This window comes from Palaemon carinicauda, chromosome 8 (genome assembly GCF_036898095.1).
Source record: "Palaemon carinicauda isolate YSFRI2023 chromosome 8, ASM3689809v2, whole genome shotgun sequence".
Classification (NCBI taxonomy): Eukaryota; Metazoa; Arthropoda; class Malacostraca; order Decapoda; family Palaemonidae; genus Palaemon; species Palaemon carinicauda.
This window is the reverse complement of record NC_090732.1, coordinates 166,606,095-166,627,568: the sequence shown is the minus strand read 5'-3', so window position 1 is coordinate 166,627,568 and position 21,474 is coordinate 166,606,095. Positions and strand designations below refer to the sequence as shown.

The following is a 21,474-nucleotide window of genomic DNA, read 5'->3' as shown; positions in this document are numbered from 1 at the left end:
AAGGTGTTCCCAACTGTGTGAAAGTTGTAGATGATATCCTCCTTTCCGACGAGGATCTCCCTTCCCACCTACAACACGTGCACCAGATGCTGACCAGATGCCGTCAATATGGCATAACCCTCAACAAGGATAAGTTCACTGTAGCCGCCCCTAAAGTTAACTTTTGCGGTTATGTCTTATCATCCGATGGTATTGCAGCAGACCCTGACAAGGTATCAGCTATACGGGACTTTCCTACACCATCTAACGTGACAGATGTCAGGTCGTTTATGGGTCTTGTCAATCAACTTGCCGACTTCACTCCAGACATCGCAGCAGCAGCACAGCCCCTACGCCCACTTATGAGCCCCAAACGCTCATTCGTCTGGACGCCTGACCATGAGCGAGCATTTAAGAAAGTCAAGACAGCTCTGACTTCACCTCCTGTCCTAGCACCCTTCAATCCTGCCTCACCTGTAGTTCTACAAACAGATGCCTCACGCCTATATGGTCTCGGTTATGCCCTACTTCAAGATAACGGCCGAGGTCAGATGCGTCTTGTCCAGTGTGGCTCTCGTTTCCTTACGGATACTGAGACTCGTTACGCCACCATAGAGCTGGAGCTACTTGCAGTCACTTGGGCTATAGCTAAGTGCCGCCTCTACTTGTCCGGACTTCAGCATTTCACCTTAATGACTGATCATCGTCCCTTGATACCGATTCTCAATCACTACACTCTGGATGCTATTGAGAATCCACGCCTTCAACGTCTCAAGATGAAAGTGGCCCCCTACATCTTCACTACAGTATGGCGCGCAGGGAAACAACTTTGCATACCAGACGCCCTGTCTCGCTCCCCAACCAGTCGCCCCACACCTGAAGATGAAGAAGAATGCACTACTTCGACTGCACATGTCAGGCGTATAATTGCCAGCACCACCGCTTCTACTGACGACCAGGCAACAGGACCCATCATCGAAGAGGATAAGTCTCTACAAGAAATCCGCATGGCCGCATCTCAGGATCAAGATTACAGTCGTCTCGTTCACTACGTATCCAATGGCTTTCCCACCAACCGCTATGATCTCCACGCTTCCGCCCTCCCGTATTGGAAGCTGCGGGACAACCTTTACGTGGATGGAGAGTTGGTATTGTATGGACCCCGGATCGTCATCCCTGCAGTCCTCCGTCGACGCACCTTAGATCGACTCCACGACAGCCACCGAGGGATTGAAGCTACTCGACGTCGTGCAATGCAGACAGTATTCTGGCCAGGCATCAATGCAGATATTAAGAGTAAAGTAGAAAGCTGTGAGGCCTGCCAACAGCTTCTCCCTAGTCAGCAACAGGAACCTTACATGTGTGACGACCACCCATCCCGGCCCTTTGAAAGCGTGTCGGCTGACTTCTTCCACGTAGCAGGGAAATCCTTCCTTGTTATTGCAGATAGACTTTCAGGCTGGCCTGTGGTTGTTCCCTGTGGACGTGACACAACTACAGCCAGAGTTACAAGAATGTTCTGTGTTTTCTTCCGCGAGGTTGGTGTTCCACTCCGCTTACGAACTGATGGAGGACCCCCATTTTCCAGCCACGACTTCAAGCAATTTGCTGACCGCTGGGGAGTTAATCACATCATCACATCTCCACATTACCCTCAGCCTAATGGACACGCAGAAGCTGCCGTGAAAGCTGTGAAACACCTTATCCTCAAGACCGCCCCATCCGGGAACATAGATTGTGAAGCCTTTGATAGAGGACTGATGGAGCTTCGGAATACACCGAACCCTGCTGGACGCTCCCCTGCGCAGATTCTCTATGGCCATCCTCTCCGCACTTGTGTTCCAGCCCACCCCAGATCATTCAAAGAGGAGTGGCAAACCAAGACCGAAGATTACGACCGCCGCACTGCTGCCCAAACCGACCAGGCTGTGAGCCTTTACAACTCTCATGCCCGCCATCTACCCAAGCTCACCATCGGCCAACGAGTGAGGATACAGGATGCAACGACGCTTCGATGGGACAAGATTGGTACCGTGATGGGCCGAGGAATGGCCAGAAGGTATGAAGTACGCCTTCCAAGTGGTCGTGTATGGTTTCGAAACCGACGACATTTACGCCCAGTGGCTAATATAAGTGATGACACCTCTCCCCAAGACCCTGTGTCCCCTTGTTCTGGCCAGGAAAGAGAGCCATCATCCGAACCCTCCAATGTCCCTCGCCATTCACCTCGACTAGCTCAGAGAAATTACTGTTCCGCTCGAGACACTGCTACGAGCGTAAAGGGGGAGGGAGGTGTATAGATATCTAATATTATGCCGTATATTATTTACATTACGTACAGTTATGAACATTACATTTGCTTTATTATTATTTCGTAGAAGAATGATATTTATTTCCATTTATCTTTCCCCATTACATATACTGTACGACCACTTTTTCATTATGCATCGTGGCAACAATGTAATTAGATGTGTCAACACTGCCTTTCTTTCCGCCATGTGCATATAATAGTCAGTCATTGTTCAGTGGTCACTGTATCGACAAGTATGGGCCTGCTCCCCGCTGCTTGTCACATTTATGTCCGTTCGTCTCTATTATACGGGATTTTAAAGAACCTACTGGTTTAAATTGTCACCCTCCATTACATTTATTACATGGATGTATGTGGCAGTACCACACACAGACTCCTTCCGGATTCGAGTCTCCGTTCTGTAACAGATGTCCCAGACCTTCTCCAACTGTGCCCAGTAAAGAGTCTGAGGTTATATCTCAGAAGAACGGCTACAGTCCGTCCCCAGGTGCAAGCATTGTTAGCACTGGGAGAATTAAGAGGAGGGTCACCAAGAACACCATCTCGGCATGGATTCGTAGGGTGATCCATCTGTCCCTGAATCCAGACCCTCCTCCGTCATGTCACCCTAGAGCACATGATGTCAGGGGCATAGCTACGTCCCTGGCCTTCAAGAGAAATTTCTCAGTGACGCAGGTCCTTCAAGCTGGGGTGTAGAAGCATCAGACGACCTTCACAGCCCACTACCTGCAAGACGTGACCCACAGGAGGCTCGATACGTTTTCTATCAGCCCTGTGGTGGCTGCACAACAGCTGGTTTAAAACCTCAGGCTCCCTTGTGGACCAGTAGCAGAAGGTTTAGGGCATTGTTACCTGGTCTTAGTCTGCATGAATGAAAAGATTTGTCTGGCCCTTACTCTTTTCTTCATCCTCCCCTCTCTTGGGGAAAGCTGCATCCTGGGTTCTCTGCACAGCTGACCTCAAACCACTGCAGGTAAACCATGTTTCCTTGTGTTCCGAGTATTAAGATAATACTGTCACGTCCCCATACCCTGACGAGGTAGTATTGGAAGAGTCCTAGCCTAAAGTTTCCTTCTAAGGGACTACAGGTCAACTTCCTAGGACGAGTCACACTTCAGACCTTCACACACAGCTTACGTAGGCCGTAGCCCTTGCGCAGCAAGGTTCTAGCGAGGTGTAGGGACTCCTTATTGTTGAGTGCTGACACACTCAGATACTGAGTCCCGGGCAAAGCCAAAAGCCAGTACTGGCTGGGACTTACCACCCTTCCTAAGGGGTGAGTCACCCATATTAAATAGCGTGGTTTGTATTTCAGTTACGAAACAAATGACAAATTCGTAGGTAATTTGTACTTTTCCTAACCATACAAACCTTAGCTATTTAATAAAACTTGCCCGCCAGCCCTATCCCCCATGAAGTCCTACCTCTAAGCAAAGTGAACTCAGCACAGGTGTGTGTGAGGGGCGGGGGGTAGCGGTGGGGTAATAAACCCTCGTTAAAATTCTAATGGCTCGTCATTTCAGCTACGCCGAAAGTAATAACCTATATTAAATAGCTAAGGTTTGTATAGTTAGGAAAAATACAAATTACCTACGAATTTGTCATATATTAACATTATACAGTATAATTCTTTTTCCTTGGTAGACCCCCTGGGCTTATAGCATCCTGCCTTTCCAACCAGGGTTGTAAGTTAATTTGTAATAGTAATAAAGTTAAAAGCTGTTAGCTATATCTAACATGTTAAATTTGAATGGCCGTTCTAGCCTTAAATTACTCATGTTTGTATAATTAGGAAAAGTTAAGGAAAATACATATAAAAGAATTTGTGATTTAGTAATTGTTGAGTATAGTTCTTAGTTTTCCCCTGTATCATTCAATATTTATTGAGGTTCTATTAAATTTAGGTATAATTGTATTAAAAAATTTTGGTGACAAAGTTTGTCATGAAACATTGAAGTCATTTTGAATATTTGGAGTTACTAATTTCCATTGTTATAAACTTTGTTGATATGTTCTTGCAATAATATTGCATTATGTTACATATTTTCATTACTTATATTTCTTTTACTTAGAAACGTGGAAGTAAGTTGGCCAAAAAGGCCAAAAAGAAAGGAGTGGCTCACTCCAAGATGAAAAACATTCAGAACCTGAAGCGAATAAAGAATAAAGAGTTTACTCCTGCCGAGAGGAAAGCAAGAAAAGAGGCAAGACGAGAGAAAAAAAAGATGACTTATGCTGAGCTACGCGCCAGGAAATTGAAAGAACTTCAGAGGAAATTAGAATTTGAAAATGAAAGCGAGCTCCACCCTCTTTCTAAAGAAGTCACAGGTATGGAATTTTTATGCTCTAATCTATGCTGTTGAAGTTAGTTTCAGTTATAAAAAATGTGTAATAGTGCAATGAAGTAATTGTTTTCTCATCAAGCCATAGGCCTAGTTCAACAGTATTCTTTTATGAATGCAGTGGGATAAAGTGATAATTACTTCAATGTAATTTATTAAACAATTAATTCTTAGTCTTGTGCACACACATATGTATATATATATATATATATATATATATATATATATATATATATATATATATATATATATATATATATATTTAATGAAAAATTACAAATGATTAAGCATCAGAATATAAGTTAGATTAATAAAGGTTCTGTAATTGATATTCATATAGGTTTTTGTAAGCATGTAATAATGATGTTCCCCAAATTTACTATGATTGTATAGAATTTTAACGAATATTGCAGAATATATCATAATGTGAAAATAAGTTTAATTTTTAAGGACTTTAGAGATTTTATTATGTAGGAAAAAGCAGTTATGGAAAATTATAAAATTAATGATTTATGGTTATGGCATAGGTCTGACCTATTCTGTTTTAGGCCTCTTGACTGACATGCATTTCAGTAAACTTCAGTTGCATTTAATTGCAATGCGATTGCACAGTAAGATATTTTCGTGCTACCAGAGAACTTACTGGAGGTCGAGACCCGAGCATGCATGCTCTCTGACCCGGGGTTAGCCTCAGGGCGCGTATCCCTCCGCCTGAGGTTACCCCTCATAGAAAATGGGTTTAGGGTAAACTCCACAAAACTCTGGTCGGATGGGGGAGATACCAGATACTCCTAAGAAAGTGGTTCGAGGTAAGTACTGTTAGGAAAAATACAAATTACTTAAAATTTGTGATATTAAGTGACTGGATTTAGAAATATTTAATGTGGTTTTTTCCTCACAGGGGAAGACATGCTGGCCATGATAGATCCAGAGGAACTGAAATATTTAATAGAACAGTAAGTATCATTGATAAATGTTGCATATACAGTAGCAGATTCATATACAGTACAATACATTATAGCTTTATAAGCAAAATATACAACATATGACTTGATGACTTTAAAGCATATTGATGTACTGTACAGTATAAACATATGAATATAAATGTTTTCACACAAACTCATTACTTTATGATAGTGGTGTGCAGTATTTCAGACATTGTAACTAAGGTTTTCATTTTCCACTACCCAGGATACTGTAGACCAGTGATTCTTAACCTTTTCACTACCAAGGATGCCTTTAATTTGAATGAGTTTTCCCACGGCTTGCCAGGATATTGAAAATTCTATCAACTTAATATGCTGACTTGATTAACTAAACAACTATTAACCCTTTTACCCCCAATGGACGTACTGGTACGTTTCACAAAACTCATCCATTTACCCCCATGTATGTACTGGTACGTCCTTGGAAAAAACTGCTATTTACATTTTTTTTGCATATTTTTGATAACTTTATGAGAAATTTCAGGCATTTTCCAAAAGAATGAGACCAACCTGACCTGTCTATGACGAAAATTAGGTTGTTAGAGCAATTTGAAAATTATATTGTGCAAAGTGTGCATGAAAAAAAAAATACCTGGGGGTTGAGGGTTGGAAAGTTCCAAATTGCCCTGGGGGTAAAAGGGTTATTACTAGATTTTTCAGTAGGAAAACGAATAAATGAAAACAAAAGAAGAAATACAGAAAAGAAACAAATTACCTTATACATTGTTGAGATGATTTATACTGTTTTGCTGATACCAAGTTATTAATTTCACGTGCTATGACCAACAGTTTTAATTGCAGATCAGGTTCTACATATATCCTTTTTCTATATTTTAATTTTGTGGACACTAGCTGCGAAAAAGCCTGCTCACATAGATATACAATAGGAAATAGCATCAGATGTCTCAAGGCTTTGGTTGTCAGATCTGGGTACTCATTTTTCACTAGTAACCAAAAGACTAATAAGTCATATTAACTGAAACCTGTTCTTAATGTAAAGTCTCATGAAAGTTCAATAAGAATATTTCCTTTCACTACTATTTCTTTAATATCTTTTACATTACATGCAATGGATCCTTAATCCATTTGTTATTGGCATCATGATGAGGAAAAGGATACCTGAAACTGGTCTTTACACCTTATAAATGCTGAATAAAAAGGCAACACTATGTGATACTATCTGAATTTTCAAGAAAGTCACACAGTGTAGGGAAGGATTCTAGCAAACCACCTTTCAAGTGTCCAGACCACAATTCTAATTTCATTGTTATGGCTTCCACTTTATCTTTAACTTTAAAAATAGTTACAGATATTCCATGTAAGCTCATATTTAGCTCCATCATATATGCAACAATAGCTAGCCAGGAAAAGTCATTAGATCACTCTTTCCCGTGGAATGATTTGTCCTGAAGTAATAGTTGTATTCCGTCACATAACTCAAATATATGAGTAAATACTTTACCACAACAAAGCCGTCTCACTTGGGGATACAAAAGCAATTGCTCATGGGCATTGCCTCTCTCCTCCCTAAGAACTGTAATGATTAGTGAATTCAAATGATGAACTTTTATGAAGTTTACTACCCTCACTACTTCATATAAAGTCAACTTCAATTTTAGTAGGTGAAGTTGAACTTTACCATAACAAAGTATGATTGCAAATAGGTCAAGGATGGTGCTCTTCAACATCCAGAACTTTGTATTAACAGTGTCTCTTTAGCTATATACAACTTATTTAAAATTATAAGTATGATTATTGATTGGAAATTTACTTTTTCAATATTAATCTTACCCGATGATCATGTAGCTGTCAACTCCGTTGCCCGACAGAAATCTACGGTCGGGATACGCCAGCGATCGCTATACAGGTGGGGGTGTACTCACCAGCGCCATCTGTGGTCAGGTACTCAAGTACTTCTTGTCAACAAGACCTCAATTTTTCCTCTGTCGTGCCACCGGCAAGACCTACATGGATACGCTGTTGATTTTGGAGTCTTTTGTTCACGATTTGGTGAAGTATTTGCTCTGAAATTTAGCCTTCGCTGTACAGGAAGCTTTAGCCTTAGCTTAGCAAGCTTTTGGTATTAATTTGATTCATTGGTTAACGATCTTTGCTTTACTTTGGAATTCCCCCTTGACTACTTCTAAAATTCAAGATGTCTGACCATTCCCAAGTTCCTAAATACAGGCGATGTAGTGTTAGGACTTGTAATAGACGTCTTCCGAAGGCCTCTGTTGATCCTCACACCGTATGTTCCAATTGTAGGGGAAAATCCTGTCAATTGGAAGATCGATGTGGGGAATGTGCTGGGCTTTCGGAATTCGATTTTAATGAATTCCTCAGATATACTCGTAGGTTAGAGAAGGAGAGAGATAGGAGGAGTTCTTCTCGCTCTGTGGATTTTTCCTCTCCCCATGCCCCTCAACCTTTTCCTTCCCCTGTGGTGGTGACTCCCGAACCTGCTACGAGTGCTCAGCCTGCAATGGCTGATATGTTGCGTGCCATTCAGGCTCTCGGTGATAAAGTGGAGTCGTTGGTTAGTGACCGCAATCAGCTCTTGGCAGATGTCAAGGAGCTGAAAGCGAAGAGTGCAGTGGGAAGTGTTAGTGCTAGTGCTGTGCATAGTGTCAGTGTCAGTGTTGCGCATGAGGATACATCTGTGCGTGCCAGTCGTCCTCCCAGTCCGGGACCTCTTGCAAGCTCCCAAGCCCAGGGGAGAAGCAATGTCGAAGGACCAAAGGGTTCGGCAGGCCTTGATCGGCGCACGGATGTATCCTCAGTGGTTGCGGACGCATCTGCTAAGGATCGTCCCTTCCACTCCCAGACGAATGAGCCCTTACATTCCTCGTCTGTGGAAGAGGTTTCCAGGAGGAAACGGTGGACCAGGGTCTCACGACCGCTCAAACGTAAGGTCCCTTCCGAGCTAGTCCAACGGCCCAGGTGTAGCCACTGGGTCAGTTCGGACTCGCCACAGTCATCTGATGACTGCACACCTCCCAAGAGAGGTAGAGTGGTCCCTCAACAGGCCTCTGCTCCGTCTGTTGTTGCTCCAACCACAGTAGACCCTAAGTGGTCCATGCTGCAGACTATGCAGTCTCAGCTTGCGGCTTTTATGCAGGAGTATCATGCAGAGAAGGTTAACACCCCTCCTCCTGTGAGAGCTCCTCCACCGTTGCGCAGTCCTCACTGCCAGACGCATGTTCTTGCTGCTCCTTCTGCTTACATGCGTGAGCTACCGCTTCGGGAGTTGCCGGGTTCCAGCACTATGCGGCATTCTCCTCAGCCCATGCAGCATGCTCTGCAGACCTTACAGCATGCTCCGCATACCATGCAGCATGAGCCGCATACCATGCAGCATGAGCCTCATACCATGCAGCATGAGCCTCATCCCATGCAGCATGAGCCGCATACCATGCAGCATGAGCCGCATACCATGCAGCATGAGCCGCATCCCATGCAGCATGAGCCGCATGCCATGCAGCATGAGCCGCATGCCTTACAGCATGCTCTGCATACCACACCGCATGCTCCTCAGCCCACCGCAGACCCTCCCACACACCGGCCCTCTGCTTTTGTTGTTGCCAGCTCACAGTCTGTCCAGCAGAGGCATGATGATGGATCCGCAGGTACGCATGCACCCGTTCTGCAGGATTCAGCCGTTCAGCTTGCTGCTCTGCCTTTGCCACTTACAACTCAACTGTCGGGTGAGGAGGTTTCGGAGGATGAAGCTGCTCATCTGGATGATCCTCACTCTGATGTTGAAGGACGCAAGTCTTCACCACCCTCCTTAGACTTCCGCAAAGTCCTTGCTTTGTTCAGAGAATTGTACCCTGAACACTTTGTATCTGCAACCCCTCGTTCTCCTCCCTCCGAGTTTGCTCTGGGCATGCAGTCTACTGCTCCTGCCTTCACTAAGCTTGTTCTCGCCAGATCATCAAGGAGAGCTTTGAGGGTTATGGGGGATTGGTTGCTTTCCAAGAAGCAACTGGGAAGGACCTCTTTTGTGTTTCCTCCTCCCAAGCTGGCTTCTAAGTCGAGCGTCTGGTATGCCACGGGAGAGGAACCTGGCTTGGGGGTTCCTGCCTCTGCCCAGGCCGACTTCTCAAGTCTGGTTGACTCTCCCCGCAGGTTGGCTATGAGACGTTCGAAGATCTGCTGGTCCTTTTCAGATCTTGATCATATGATGAAGGGAGTCTTTCGTGCCTTCGAGATATTCAACTTCCTCGATTGGTGTTTGGGAGCCTTAAGCAGGAAGACTTCCCCTTCTGACAAGGACTCGGCCATGCTGATCATGTCCAGCATGGACAAGGCAATACGGGATGGGTCTGGCGAGCTTGCGGCTTCTTATGTATCAGGGGTCCTCAAGAAGAGAGAACATCTGTGCTCCTTCTTATCTGCTGGTATCACCCCTTGCCAGAAGTCAGAGTTGCTGTTTGCTCCTCTCTCCAAGTGTCTGTTTCCGGAGGAGTTAATTAAGGGGATGGCTGCCTCTCTTATCCAGAAGGATACGCATGACCTCATGGCTTCTTCTGCACGTAAGGCTAAAACCTTACCTTCCGTGCCTAGACCCGTCCGCCCCTTAGCAGTTGATACACCTGCTTCTAGGTTCATCCCGCCCTTTCGTGGCAGAACCTCCAGCAGAGGAGGTACCCGTGCAGACAGTCACCGTGGCAAGTCCAAGAAGGGTCCCAAGTCCGCAAGAGGCAAGTTTTGACTTCCTTCCTCTCCAGACAGCTGTAGGAGCCAGACTCAAGACCTTCTGGCAAGCTTGGGAGAGCAGAGGTGCAGACGCTCAGTCTGTGAAGTGGCTGAAGGAGGAATACAGAATTCCGTTCTGCCTCAATCCCCCTCTAACTACATCTCCCATCAACCTCTCTCCCAACTACAAGGAGAAGGACAAGAGGCTAGCGTTGCAACAAGAGGTGTCGCTCTTGCTACAGAAGGAGGCAGTGGTCATAGTCCGGGACCATCAATCCCCGGGCTTTTACAACCGTCTCTTCCTGGTAGCCAAGAAGACAGGAGGTTGGAGACCGGTGCTGGACGTCAGTGCGCTCAATGCTTATGTCACCAAGCAGACGTTCACGATGGAGACGACGAAATCGGTCCTAGCAGCGGTCAGGCAGGAGGACTGGATGGTCTCGTTAGACCTGAAAGACGCATACTTTCACGTCCCCATCCATCCAGACTCCCAACCTTTCCTGAGATTCGTCTTTGGAAAGGTTGTGTACCAGTTCCAAGCCCTGTGCTTTGGCCTAAGCACGGCACCTCTTGTGTTTACGCGACTGATGAGGAATATTGCGAAATTCCTTCACTTGGCAGACATCAGAGCCTCCCTCTATTTAGACGACTGGCTTTTAAGAGCTCCCACAAGTCGTCGCTGTCTGGAGAATCTCAGATGGACTATGGATCTGACCAAGGAACTGGGCCTCCTGGTCAATTTAGAGAAGTCCCAGCTCGTCCCATCCCAGACCATTGTTTACCTGGGTATGGAGATTCAGAGTCGAGCTTTTCGGGCTTTTCCGTCGGCCCCAAGGATCAACCAAGCCCTAGAGTGCATCCTGAGCATGCTAAGAAGGAACCGATGCTTAGTAAGGCAGTGGATGAGTCTAACAGGGACACTTTCATCGCTGGCCCTGTTCATCGAGTTAGGGAGACTCCACCTCCGCCCCCTTCAGTATCATCTGGCTGCTCACTGGATCAAGGACATGACGCGAGAGACGGTCTCAATCCCTGTTTCCAAAGAGATGAGGTCTACTCTAACGTGGTGGAAGAACAGCATTCTTCTCAAGGAAGGTCTTTCGTTGGCTGTTCAGACCCCCGACCACCGTCTCTTCTCGGACGCATCAGACTCGGGCTGGGGTGCGACATTGGACGGACAGGAATGCTCGGGAACATGGAATCAGGAGCAAAGGACACTTCACATCAATTGCAAGGAGTTGTTGGCGGTTCATCTGGCCTTAATGAACTTCAAGTCCCTCCAGCTAAACAAGGTGGTGGAGGTGAACTCCGACAACACCACAGCCTTGGCTTACATCTCCAAGCAGGGGGGGACTCATTCGAGGAAGTTGTTCGAGATCGCAAGGGACCTCCTCATTTGGTCAAAAGATCGAAGGCTCACGCTGGTAACGAGGTTCATTCAGGGCGATATGAATGTCATGGCAGATCGCCTCAGCCGGAAGGGTCAGGTCATCCCCACAGAGTGGACCCTTCACAAGAATGTTTGCAGCAGACTTTGGTCCCTGTGGGGTCAGCCAACCATAGATCTGTTCGCTACCTCGATGACCAAGAGGCTCCCATTGTATTGTTCTCCGATTCCAGACCCGGCAGCAGTTCACGTGGATGCCTTTCTGCTGGATTGGTCCCATCTCGACCTGTATGCATTCCCGCCGTTCAAGATTGTCAACAGGGTACTTCAGAAATTCGCCTCTCACAAAGGGACACGGCTGACGTTGGTTGCTCCCCTCTGGCCCGCGAGAGAATGGTTCACAGAGGTACTGCAATGGCTGGTCGACGTTCCCAGGACTCTCCCTCTAAGAGTGGACCTTCTGCGTCAACCTCACGTAAAGAAGGTACACCCAAGCCTCCACGCTCTTCGTCTGACTGCCTTCAGACTATCGAAAGACTCTCAAGAGCTAGAGGCTTTTCGAAGGAGGCAGCCAGAGCGATTGCCAGAGCAAGGAGGACATCCACTCTCAGAGTCTATCAATCTAAATGGGAAGTCTTCCGAAGCTGGTGCAAGGTCAATGCAGTTTCCTCAACCAGTACCACTGTAACCCAGATTGCTGACTTCCTGTTACATCTAAGGAACGTTAGATCCCTATCAGCTCCTACGATCAAGGGTTACAGAAGTATGTTGGCAGCGGTTTTCCGCCACAGAGGCTTGGATCTTTCCTCCAACAAAGATCTACAGGACATCCTTAGGTCTTTTGAGACCTCTAAGGAACGTCGGTTGTCCACTCCAGGCTGGAATCTAGACGTGGTCCTAAGGTTCCTGATGTCATCTAGATTTGAACCGCTCCAATCAGCCTCTTTCAAGGACCTCACATTAAAAACTCTTTTCCTCGTATGCCTAGCAACAGCTAAAAGAGTAAGTGAGATCCACGCCTTCAGCAGGAACATAGGTTTCACATCGGAAACGGCTACATGTTCCTTGCAGCTCGGTTTTTTGGCTAAAAACGAGCTTCCTTCACGTCCTTGGCCTAAATCGTTCGAGATCCCTAGCCTATCCAACTTGGTGGGTAACGAGCTGGAGAGAGTACTTTGCCCAGTCAGAGCTCTTAGGTACTATCTAAAAAGGTTAAAACCCTTACGAGGACAATCAGAAGCCTTATGGTGTGCTGTTAAGAAACCCTCGCTACCAATGTCTAAGAACGCAGTTTCTTACTACATCAGGCTTCTGATTAGAGAAGCTCATTCTCATATGAAGGAAGAAGACCTTATGAAGTGAGAGCTGTGGCTACTTCAGTGGCCTTCAAACAGAACCGTTCTCTGCAGAGTGTTATGGATGCAACCTATTGGAGAAGCAAGTCAGTGTTCGCATCATTCTATCTCAAAGATGTCCAGTCTCTTTACGAGAACTGCTACACCCTGGGACCATTCGTAGCAGCGAGTGCAGTAGTAGGTGAGGGCTCAGCCACTACATTCCCATAATCCCATAACCTTTTTAACCTTTCTCTTGATTACTTTTATTGTTGTTTTTGGGTTGTACGGTCGGCTAAGAAGCCTTCCGCATCCTGGTTGATTTGGCGGGTGGTCAATTCTTTCTTGAGAAGCGCCTAGGTTAGAGGTTGTGATGAGGTCCTTTAGTATGGGTTGCAGCCCTTTATACTTCAGCACCTAAGAGTCGTTCAGCATCCTAAGAGGACCGCTACGCTCAGTAAGGAAGACGTACTTATTAAAGGCAGAGTAATGGTTCAAGTCGACTTCCTTACCAGGTACTTATTTATTTTATATTGGTATTTTGAATAACTAATAAAAATGAAATACGGGATACTTAGCTTCTTTGTTAACATGTATACTGGTCTCCACCCACCACCCTGGGTGTGAATCAGCTACATGATCATCGGGTAAGATTAATATTGAAAAATGTTATTTTCATTAGTAAAATAAATTTTTGAATATACTTACCCGATGATCATGATTTAAAGGACCCGCCCTTCCTCCCCATAGAGAACCAGTGGACCGAGGAGAAAATTGAGGTCTTGTTGACAAGAAGTACTTGAGTACCTGACCACAGATGGCGCTGGTGAGTACACCCCCACCTGTATAGCGATCGCTGGCGTATCCCGACCGTAGATTTCTGTCGGGCAACGGAGTTGACAGCTACATGATCATCGGGTAAGTATATTCAAAAATTTATTTTACTAATGAAAATAACATTTTTAAAAATACTTCCGGTCTGTTTCTTCTTCAATTGAACAGAATTGTAATTTTGAAAAAATCTTGAGATTTTTAGTGACTGTTCTATCCTGAGGAAATGTTTAAGTCTTTCCTCCTACCATGTTTTGGGTATTTTCTCCAGTTTGGTCTTCATCTGCTGACTCCTATCTTAAATTGTTGGACAGAAACCTTTAGTCTATTAAATTCCTTATTCCTTATCTGGATATTAATCTCTGACACCGTTGTTCGGCTAGGTCATTATGTATGTTGCACAAGATTTTTCATAATTCTGACCATCCTTTGCATTTGGATCTTCCCTGACTGTGTCCTCCTGTATGTAGTTCTAGTTATGCAGTTAATTTTGTCAATCATGCCTTCTCCTTCATAAGGCTCAATACTACACAGTATTATAGAATTTTTATTACAGCTGTGATCAGATTGTCAAATGGTCATCCTAGTCTGGCAGTAGAATCGTTGGAACTTCAGAAGTTCATACTTGTTGCAGATAATTTTCTATCAAACATGTTAACATGGGTCTCATATCATAATTTATATATGACTGATCTATTTTAGCATTATTAATGATCTTCAAATATTTTATATATTTTTTATTGCTTTTCATATATAGTTTATTAGTTATTTCTCTATATCCTTTCTGCATTGGCCTTCTTTCCCTGTTGAAGACCTGGGGCTTTTAGCATTTTGCTTTTTCTAACTAGGGTTATAGGTTGACTGGTAATGATAAATAATAATAATAATAAAAATGTAATATTATTCCATTTAATCTCCTTTTACACAACCTCTTGGATAAGGACAATTATTCGTAACATTGGGTAAAGAGATATTAAATGGAAGATGGTTAAATTTGTATTAGTACTACAATTCCTCATTTGACTGCGTTTTCCTTCATCTGAAAATTACACAGCCACCATTGTTCGATGATAATAATAATAATGATAATTATAATAATGAAAATAACAATAACATTAGTAAGTGGAAATCTCTGGTTTGTACTTGGGAAAAGCTATTGTATGTAGACCAATATTAAAAGGAAAGAATCTAGCAAGAAGACAAATGGCCTCCCTAGTTAGGGTAGTTCTCATCAAAGGGTAATCATCACTTATTTTATTTTAGAATATATTCATTTCTGATGTTTTGTCTTTACCTGGTAGAAAGGTAAACAGGAAATGCACTTGTATTCATGGAATAATTTAGTTCTGCTATTTACTTTATTGTTCTTTTAGTTATTATCTTTACTTATATGAATACCATTTTTTTTACAGAAATAAAGACGTTGATACAGGAGAAGAGCAAAAAGACATAGACAATGATATGGAAGAAGAGCAAAAAGACATAGACAATGATATGGAAGGAGACCAGAAGGACATAGACAATGATATGGAAGAAAACCAGAAGGACATAGACATTGATATGGAAGAAGAAGAAAAAAGCCAAATAGATGAGGAAAAACCTTATGAATTGGAAGAAAGGAGTTTCCATCCAATGGGGAATGATATGAAGAGTCTCCTCCCCTTCAAAACTAAAACAGGCCTCATTCAAAGATACACCAAGCGAGACGGTATGTTCACTCCTTTCAAGAAGTCCCTGACTGATGTTGATCTGGTAATCAGATTAGCAAAATTCGGCATTTCCAAATTTTAAGCTTTTATGATTATTTGCAGTTCTTTTTCTAGTTTATATATGAAATATCTGTTTTGATGTTACTGTTTTTAAAATATTTTATCAATTGGTACCGTAATTATTCTCATATTCTTTTATTTCCTTATTTCCCTTCTTCACTGGGCTATTTTTCCGTGTTGGAGCCCTTGGGCCTATAGCATTTTGCTTATCCAACTAGGGTTTTAGCTTAGCTAATAATAATAATATTGTAATTATTGTCACCTAATGATTATCATATTTATTTTTTACATATTAGTAGATTAAAGTATTAATTTCACAGTTGCATGCAATATAAAATACAGTAAGGGTCTATATGTTTAAGTCATATTTTTCAATATTAATCTTACCCGATGATCATGTAGCTGTCAACTCTGTTGCCCGACAGAAATCTACGGTCGGGATACGCCAGCGATCGCTATACAGGTGGGGGTGTACACAACAGCGCCATCTGTGAGCAGGTACTCAAGTACTTCTTGTCAACAAGAACTCAATTTTTCCTCTGTCGTGCCACCGGCTAGACCTACTTGGATACGCTGTTGATTCTGGAGTTATTGTTCACGATTTGGTGATGTATTTGCTCTAGAGTTTAGCCTTCGCTATTCAGGAAGCTTTATCATTAGCTTAGCAAGCTTTTGGAATTAATTTGATTTAATTATGGTGACGAAGAGAGTATGGACTCTCTTTCACTTTTAAATGGCCGACCCTTCCCTTAGACGGAAGTGTTGGTGTCGAAGAGAGTATAGACTCTCTTTCTCTTTTTATACCCACCCTTCCCTTAGACGGAAGTGTGTTTAGGTTTTTGGTAATTTTGCTTAACAAAGTTATAGATTTATTTTATATCTCTCCGCCTTTTATTGGCCTCTTCGATTAACTTCCATTTATTATAAACTTATAAAAATTAATTTTTATGTTTGTTTATATGCGACCTTTCCTAATAGTAGGCGGTCCTTACTTGGAACCGAAGTTAATTAACATTGAGCCCGTCATATCGTTTTTCCTGTTAAGAATTTATGCTATTTTAATTTTAATGTTTTTGAAAGAATTTCTTTGATAGTCTCGTACTGTTTTCAAAGTTGAACTAACGTTTTGTTTAGTCTCCGCAGTTGTTGACGTTCAGAACGTTCAACTTGCGCTCTATCGTTACGATAGAGAGAGAGAGTATTTCACGGTTTCACGTTGCAGTAAGAGTAAACCGATTCTAGCGTTTCGTTCATTCTTTCTTAGCTTAAATGGTTTTAATTCTAATAAAGGAACTTTTTATTTGGGAAACCTTTCAGTTTTTTTCCTTTAACAAATAATATGTTTTAACGATATATATAATTGGGCTCATCTCTCAGGTTCTAAGTCAAGAGAGAGAGAGAGAGAGATAGAGACGGAGGGAGAGAGAGGAGGATAAACGTTTCGTTCAAGCGGGTAACGTTGTTCTCGTTTTTTGCTATTCTCCCTAGTCGCTATAGGGGAAGAAGGTAAAACGTTTCTAGAGTTTTATTCTTGTTCCCAGGCTTTATGCGGTGAGAGATTTTAAACGTAGTTTATTTGATCTAGTGTTTAGTCTCTTTTCCAGCCACTGAATTCTTTATCTTTCATTATGTTTTTCTGTTACATTGTAATACTGTTTTCGCAATTACTACCTTTTAATGAAGGATAGGATTGCGTGTTTCAGGTACAAACCACTTAAAGTTTCGAGTTCAGTGAAATAAGTGCAAACAGAAAATCAAAAGTGATAAAGTGATATGCGCAAAGTGTTACAGTGTTGCGTTCGAGGGTTCGTCTGTTCGTGCCAGTTGTTCACCTAGTCCGATACCTCTTACAAGCTCCCAAGCCCAGGGGAGAAGTAATGTCGAAGGACTTATGGGTTCCACAGGCCTTGATCAACGAACAGACGTTTCCCTCCGTGGTTTCGGGTGTATCTACACACGTTGCCGACGTGATCACCCCACCCACACAAAGACGAGAGAGCCCATTTATTCCTCGTCTGCGGAAGAGGTTTCTCGCAGAAACCATGGACCAAATCTTGCAGCTTTTAAGTGCAAGTCGGTCCCTTCCGCGCAAGTCCAACGGCCTAGGTGTAGCCACTGGGTCAGTTCGGACTTGCTGCAGTACGACAACTGCACACCTCCCAAGAGAGGCAAGGTGGTACCGCAACAGGCAGTAACTCCGTCTGTTGCCGCACCAGCGGTTTTAGACCCTCAGTCACAACGGACAGTAGCTCCGTTTGTTGTTGTCTTTCATAGACCCTAGTGGTCCATGCTGCAGACTATACAGTCTCAGCTTGCTCCTTCATGCAGGAGTATCATGCTGGAAGGCTGACAATGCACCTGTTAACCTACAACCCGCCGAGGTTGTGCGCTCAGCAGATACTGCGGCTGCCTGCTCCCACCCTCCACCTGTGAGAGCTCCACCACCGATGCGCAGTCCACCCTGCCAGACGCATGTTCTTGCTGCACCATCTGCTAACATGCGTGAGCTACCGCATCAGCAGTGGGAAGGTTCTGTAGAGCTGCCGGGTTCCAGCACTATGCGGCATTCTCCGCAGCCCATGCAGCATGCTCTGCATACCTTACAGCATGCTCCGCATACCATGCAGCATGCTCTGCATACCTTACAGCATGCTCCGCATACCATGCAGCATGCTCTGCATACCTTACAGCATGCTCCGCATACCATGCAGCATGCTCTGCATACCTTACAGCATGCTCCGCATACCATGCAGCATGAGCCGCATACCTTACAGCATGCTCCGCATACCATACCGCATGCTCCTCAACCCACCGCAGCCCCTCCCACGCTCCAGCACTCTGCTTTTGTTGTTGCCAGCTCCCACACTCCGACTGCGGAGAAGGTTGACGATGCACCCGTGGGCCTACACCTCCCACGGTTGTGCACCCGGCATGGCTTCCTGCTCTCACACTCTTGTTGTGAGAGCTCCTCCACCCATGCACAAGTCAACCCTGCCAGATGTATGATGACTCCCACACACAGAGCACTCCGTTGCCGTGCGTGAGCTACCACAAGCTGCCGTGTTTTGACACGGTGTGTCAGCCTCCGCAACACACTGTGGTTACCGCCACTCGCCAGCAGCAAACTAGTCAGTCAGGAGTTGAGGCTTCCCCACACAACTTTGGTTGTTGCCAACTCACAAACTGTCATACAGTTACATGACGTTGCCTTCTGGTCTGCTACTTATACACCAGTGCTGTATGTCCTCACGCTCCTGTTGTGGTTGACAGTTCAGTTTTTGACAGTTCACAGACTGTCAAGCAGTTTCATAACGTTGCCTTCTGGTCTGCTGCTTTTGCACCAGTGAAACCCTCACTGAGAGAAGGTTCCTGTAGATGAGAAAGTGCTGTTCTCCCTCCTTCTGATATTCCCTTGAGGACTCTGTCATTTGGAGAGGAGCCTTAAGCTGCTTAGCCTCCTATGGACTTTTAATTAAGCATAACATGCTTCCAGGGAGGGTAAATGGTTCCGCTTCAGTCGCTAACCCCGTCTGTTGCCACACCTGCTCCCATAGACCTTGGACTTTGTTGCAAGACATGCAGTCCAAGCTTAGTCCTTGATAGAGGATTTTTTTACGGAGTCAGTGTGTCACTGGGAAGACGTTCAACAACCAGCAGAGGTGACTTGTTGTGACGCAGTGCGGCAACCTCAGCAACCCGATAAGGAGTTGTCTGTACTACCCAGACAGTCTAGACAGTTTCGGGTTGTCGCTGTACTTCCTCGCTTCCCCATGGTTGTCAGTTCACAGACTGTGCAGCAGTACCATGATCTTGTGTCCGGCTCCGTCACGCATCCACCAGTGCGACCGGATTCAGCGAGTCAGACGTTGCCCACTCCGTTGCCGTTTCCTCATCAGTTTCGGATGAGGAACCCTCTGATGAGGACATGGCTGAACGAGGAGATCAATCCCCAGCCCTGCTATTCATCCAGAAGATGCTGAAGAAGGAATACGGCCCTGTCAGGCTGTGGATGAGTCTGGTTAGGACACTGTCATCCGTGGTGCATTTGGTGTCACTTGGAAGACTACACCTCCGTCCTCTTCGGTTTCATCTAGCTCTTCACTGGAAAAGGACAAGACGCTACAAGCGGTCTCGATCCCGGTTTCCGGAAGATAAGTCTGATCTAACCTGAGGAAAGGACTTTATCAACCTTTTATAGGGTCTTCCCCTGACTGTTCAGACTCCCAACCACGTTCTCTTCTCAGACGCATCGGATGTAGGCTGGGGTGCGACCTTAGGCGGTAGGGAATGCTCGGGATTATGGAACTCGCGTCAAAGGACAATGCATTTTAACTGCAAGAAGCTTCTGGCAGTAAGTCTGACCTGGTAAAGCTTCAGGTCTCTCCTTCAAGACAAAGTAATGGAGATCAACACGGACAACTCCCTGCTTTGATGTTCATCTCCTAGCAAGGAGGGACCTACTCTCTGACATGGTGCGAGTTCGCTAGTGACCTCCTCTCCTGTTCAACAGGTCTTGACTTTTCACTAGTAACAAATTTCTTCCAAGGCAACTTGAATGTCTTAGCAGTTTGTCTCAGTAGGAAGGGACAATAATTCCAACATATTGGACCCTCCACAGAGATGTATGCAAGAGACTTTGGGTCACTTGGGGCCATCCAACCATGGATCTCTTCGCAACCTCGATGTCCAAGAGGCTCTCAACAGACCCAGCAGTGGTTCTTTTAGATGCCTTTCTACTAGATTACTCTCATCTAGATCTATATGCATTCCCTCCGTTCTAGTTTGTCAACAAGGTACTGCAGAAGTTCGCCTCTCACGTTGGGACAAAGTTGACACTAGTTGCTTCCCTCTGGCCCGCGAGAGAATAACTTACCGAGGTACTTCGATGGCTAGTAGACGTTCCCAGAACTCTTCCCCTAAGGGTGGACCTGCTACATCTGCCACGCGTAAGAAGGTACTCCAAGGCCTTCACGCTCTTCGTCTCACTGCCTTCAGAGTATCGAAAGACTCTCGAGAACTAGAGGTTTTTCGAAGGAGGCAACCAGAGCGATTGTTAGAGCAAGGAGAACATCCACCCTTAGAGTCTACCAATCGAAGTGGGGAATCTTCCTTAACTGGTGCAAGTCAGTATCCGTATCCTCGACCAGTACCTCTGTAACTCAAATAGCTGACTTCCTCTTATATCTGAGAAAAGAGCGATCTCTTTCAGCTCCCACTTTCAAGGGTTACAGAAGCTTGTTGGCATCAGTCTTCCGTCACAGAGGCTTAGATCTTTTTAACAATAAAGATCTACAGGACCTCCTTAAGTCTTTTGAGACCACGAAGGAGCGTCGTTTGGTTACACCTGGTTGGAATTTAGACGTGGTTCTAAGATTCCTTATGTTAGACAGGTTCGAACCACTTCAATCAGCCTCCCTGAAAGATCTCACCTTTAAGACTCTTTTCCTGATATGCTTTACCAGCTAAAAGAGTCAGTGAGATTCATGCCTTCAGCAAGAACATCGGATTTTCATCCGAAACGGCTACATGTTCTACATCTTGGTTTTCTAGCCAAACACGAGCTGCCTTCTCGGCCTTGACCAATATCGTTCGTTATTCCAAACTTATCGATATGGTTGGAAAGGAACTAGAAAGAGTATTATGTCCTGTAGAGCTCTTAAGTTCTTTTTTAAAAACCTTTATGAGGCCCGTCTGAAGCTTTATGGTGTTCAGTTAAGAATTCATCTTTGCCTATGTCAGAGATTTCTTTATCCTATTATTTTCAGACTGTTAATACGAGAAGCTCATTCCCTTCTGAATGAGGAAGACCAAGCTTGGCTGAAGGTAAGGACACACGA

At 44.5% G+C, this 21,474-nt stretch overlaps 1 protein-coding gene across 2 annotated transcripts in view; it reads left to right on the top strand.

Annotated features, from left to right (window-relative positions):
- Noc3 (Nucleolar complex protein 3) overlaps positions 1-21,474 on the top strand; it is a 117,766-nt gene that overhangs the window by 60,311 nt on the left and 35,981 nt on the right. For both annotated transcript variants that reach the window (XM_068379311.1, XM_068379312.1), the window contains exons 2-4: positions 4,363-4,618; positions 5,534-5,588; positions 15,281-15,576. In XM_068379311.1, coding sequence (XP_068235412.1) covers positions 4,363-4,618; positions 5,534-5,588; positions 15,281-15,576 — 607 coding nt within the window. The remainder of the gene's footprint in view (positions 1-4,362; positions 4,619-5,533; positions 5,589-15,280; positions 15,577-21,474) is intronic.